This window comes from Nicotiana tabacum, chromosome 24 (genome assembly GCF_000715075.1).
Source record: "Nicotiana tabacum cultivar K326 chromosome 24, ASM71507v2, whole genome shotgun sequence".
NCBI lineage: Eukaryota > Viridiplantae > Streptophyta > Magnoliopsida > Solanales > Solanaceae > Nicotiana > Nicotiana tabacum.
Window position 1 is genome coordinate 47,082,045 of NC_134103.1, and position 2,300 is coordinate 47,084,344.

Consider the following 2,300-nt stretch of genomic DNA (forward strand, 5'->3'; position numbering starts at 1 on the left):
TGAGATATAATTTACTTTATCTCAAAACACGAAATAATTCTTTTTATTTCTCACGTGTTCAAAAACGCTCCAGTTCCTTTCACATCCGGATGAGCTACAAGTTAAACTTAGAACTCTGATGGCGAAAGTCTGTAAATCCGGAGTCTCTACACCATATTGGTCCCACCACTCAACTATAGAAGTGAAAAAAAATATTCAAGAGTTAATAAGTATAAAAAATACATTAAAGTTAGTGCTATAAAATATAGAAGCACTTGGTCACCTGGCGACTTCATCTTTCTTTATTTAATAGCAAGTCGGAGCTTAAAAAGTCCCTCAGCTGCCTTGTAAATAGCAAGCTGATCTACTATCTTTTCTTGCAAGTCTTCATCTGGGGTCAACTTGATAACAACCTCATGGAATCCTGTCCACACTTCTCTAGCCAATGAATTATTCTCATGCTGATCATAAAAGAGTAACGGGTTCAGAATAAGTCCAGCTGCATACAAAGGTCTATGAAGTTGCTCACTCCATCTTGCATCAATGATCTGAAAGACCTTTGCATATTTCTGCTCATCAGTGAATGATGCTTGAATAGCCTCCTTGGCCCTATCCATAGCTTCATAGAGGTAGCCCATTGGTGGTTTTTGCTCCCCATCCACCAAACGGAGTACTTTAACTAAAAAATTTTAAGAGCATGAAGGACATTATTCCAAAAAGAATAAGAAAGAATAATGCGTGCAACATCTTTCCCCGCACTTTCCTTTGCAAATTTACTCTTGCTCCATTCCTCTGAACTGAACAACTTTCTCAAATTGGATTTTTTGCAAGTGGATACTATGTAAAGTCAAGAAAGCAGTGGCGAACCTTGTCTTACCCGATTTCACCAAATTTTTTTGTCTGGTGAATCTTCTCATCATATTCAATAACAAGGGCCGCTGAGAAATATAAGAATGTACCCTAACGCCCTGGCCAAAAACTGTAGAGAAGGGTTTTTCCTTGAAAATGTCCCCGAAGATTAAGTTGATACAATGAGCCGCACATGGAGTCCAATAGACATTCTTGTACGCTCCTTCCACCATGCCACCCGCTTTCACATTTTCACTCGCATTATCAGTGACCACTTGAACAACTTTGCTTGGGCCAATCTTTTCAATGGTGTTCTGAAACAAGGTGAACATTTTGATGTGGTCAGTGGATGAGTCGCTAGCATTAATGGACTCAAGAAACAAACTTCCCTTGGGAGAATTCACCAACACATTAATAATCATTTTCCCAGTTCTTGCCGTCCACTTATCCATCATAATGGAGCAGCCATACTTGTTCCACGCAACTTTATGTTCCTCCACAATTTTATTAGTCTCCTCCACTTCCTTATTTAGATAAGGACCTCTGATTTCATGATAAGTGGGAGGCTTCATTCCAGGTCCGTATTGACCAACGGCCTCAATAAAGTCTCCAAAAGTGTCAGTATAGTTGACACAATTGAAGGGGAGCCCAGCATCATAGACCCATCGTGCAAAAGCTCTAACTGCACGATCCCTCAAAATGTCCTTAGCAATTTTTTGTACATCTTTTCCACCGCTCTTTCCTTCCGGCTTCTTTGGGAAATAGCAATCTATAGGACCTTTAGTCCTACTCGTACCCGTCGATCCATGGCTTGAAGAGATTGCATCTCTTCCCCGTTTTGTTGGAAGTGACAATTCTTCAATATCATCATCACCATCATCATCAAGATTGGTCACCAATGGTTGATGACTCATTTGATTTTTTTGCTCCTTCTTCTTCTCAACAAAATTCTTTATTTCATCCCTCACCTCCGATGGGCATTTCGGACAACTTGTGACGTTTCTATCGCCACCAATAAGATGGAATTTAAAGCGATAAATTCCACCCGTTGTAATCTTGTTACAAAACTTGCATACAATATTTGTATTCTTCTCATTAACTCTATCGCCATATCGCCAAGCCGGGTCTTTATCTTTCGATCTTTGAGACATTTTGAAATCCCTATTAAGATATAAGAAAATACATAATCAAATAAACTGAAAATACATATAATATATATAATAATTAATTTTATAAATCGAAATACACATTAAAAAAATCAAATAAACTAAAATATAACATATATAATTTTCTAAAATGAAATACATATAAAATTAATCAAATAAACTGAAAACATAACATATATATAATAATTAATTTTATATACTGAAAAATACATTAAAAAAATCAAATAAACTGAAAAATATAACATATATAAATAATAATTAATTTTATATACTGAAATATACATTAAAAAAATCAAATAAACTAAA

General features: G+C 35.9%; 1 protein-coding gene across 1 annotated transcript; it reads right to left on the reverse strand.

The window, feature by feature from the left end:
* Positions 1 to 281: 281 nt before the first annotated feature.
* LOC142178132 (uncharacterized) lies at positions 282 to 1,979 on the reverse strand. The gene is made up of 2 exons (XM_075247462.1): positions 857 to 1,979; positions 282 to 658 (listed from the first exon to the last, which is right to left on the reverse strand). The coding sequence occupies exons 1-2, from the start codon at positions 1,977 to 1,979 to the stop codon at positions 282 to 284; spliced, it is 1,500 nt and encodes a 499-aa protein (XP_075103563.1).
* Between the last annotated feature and the right edge of the window lie 321 nt (positions 1,980 to 2,300).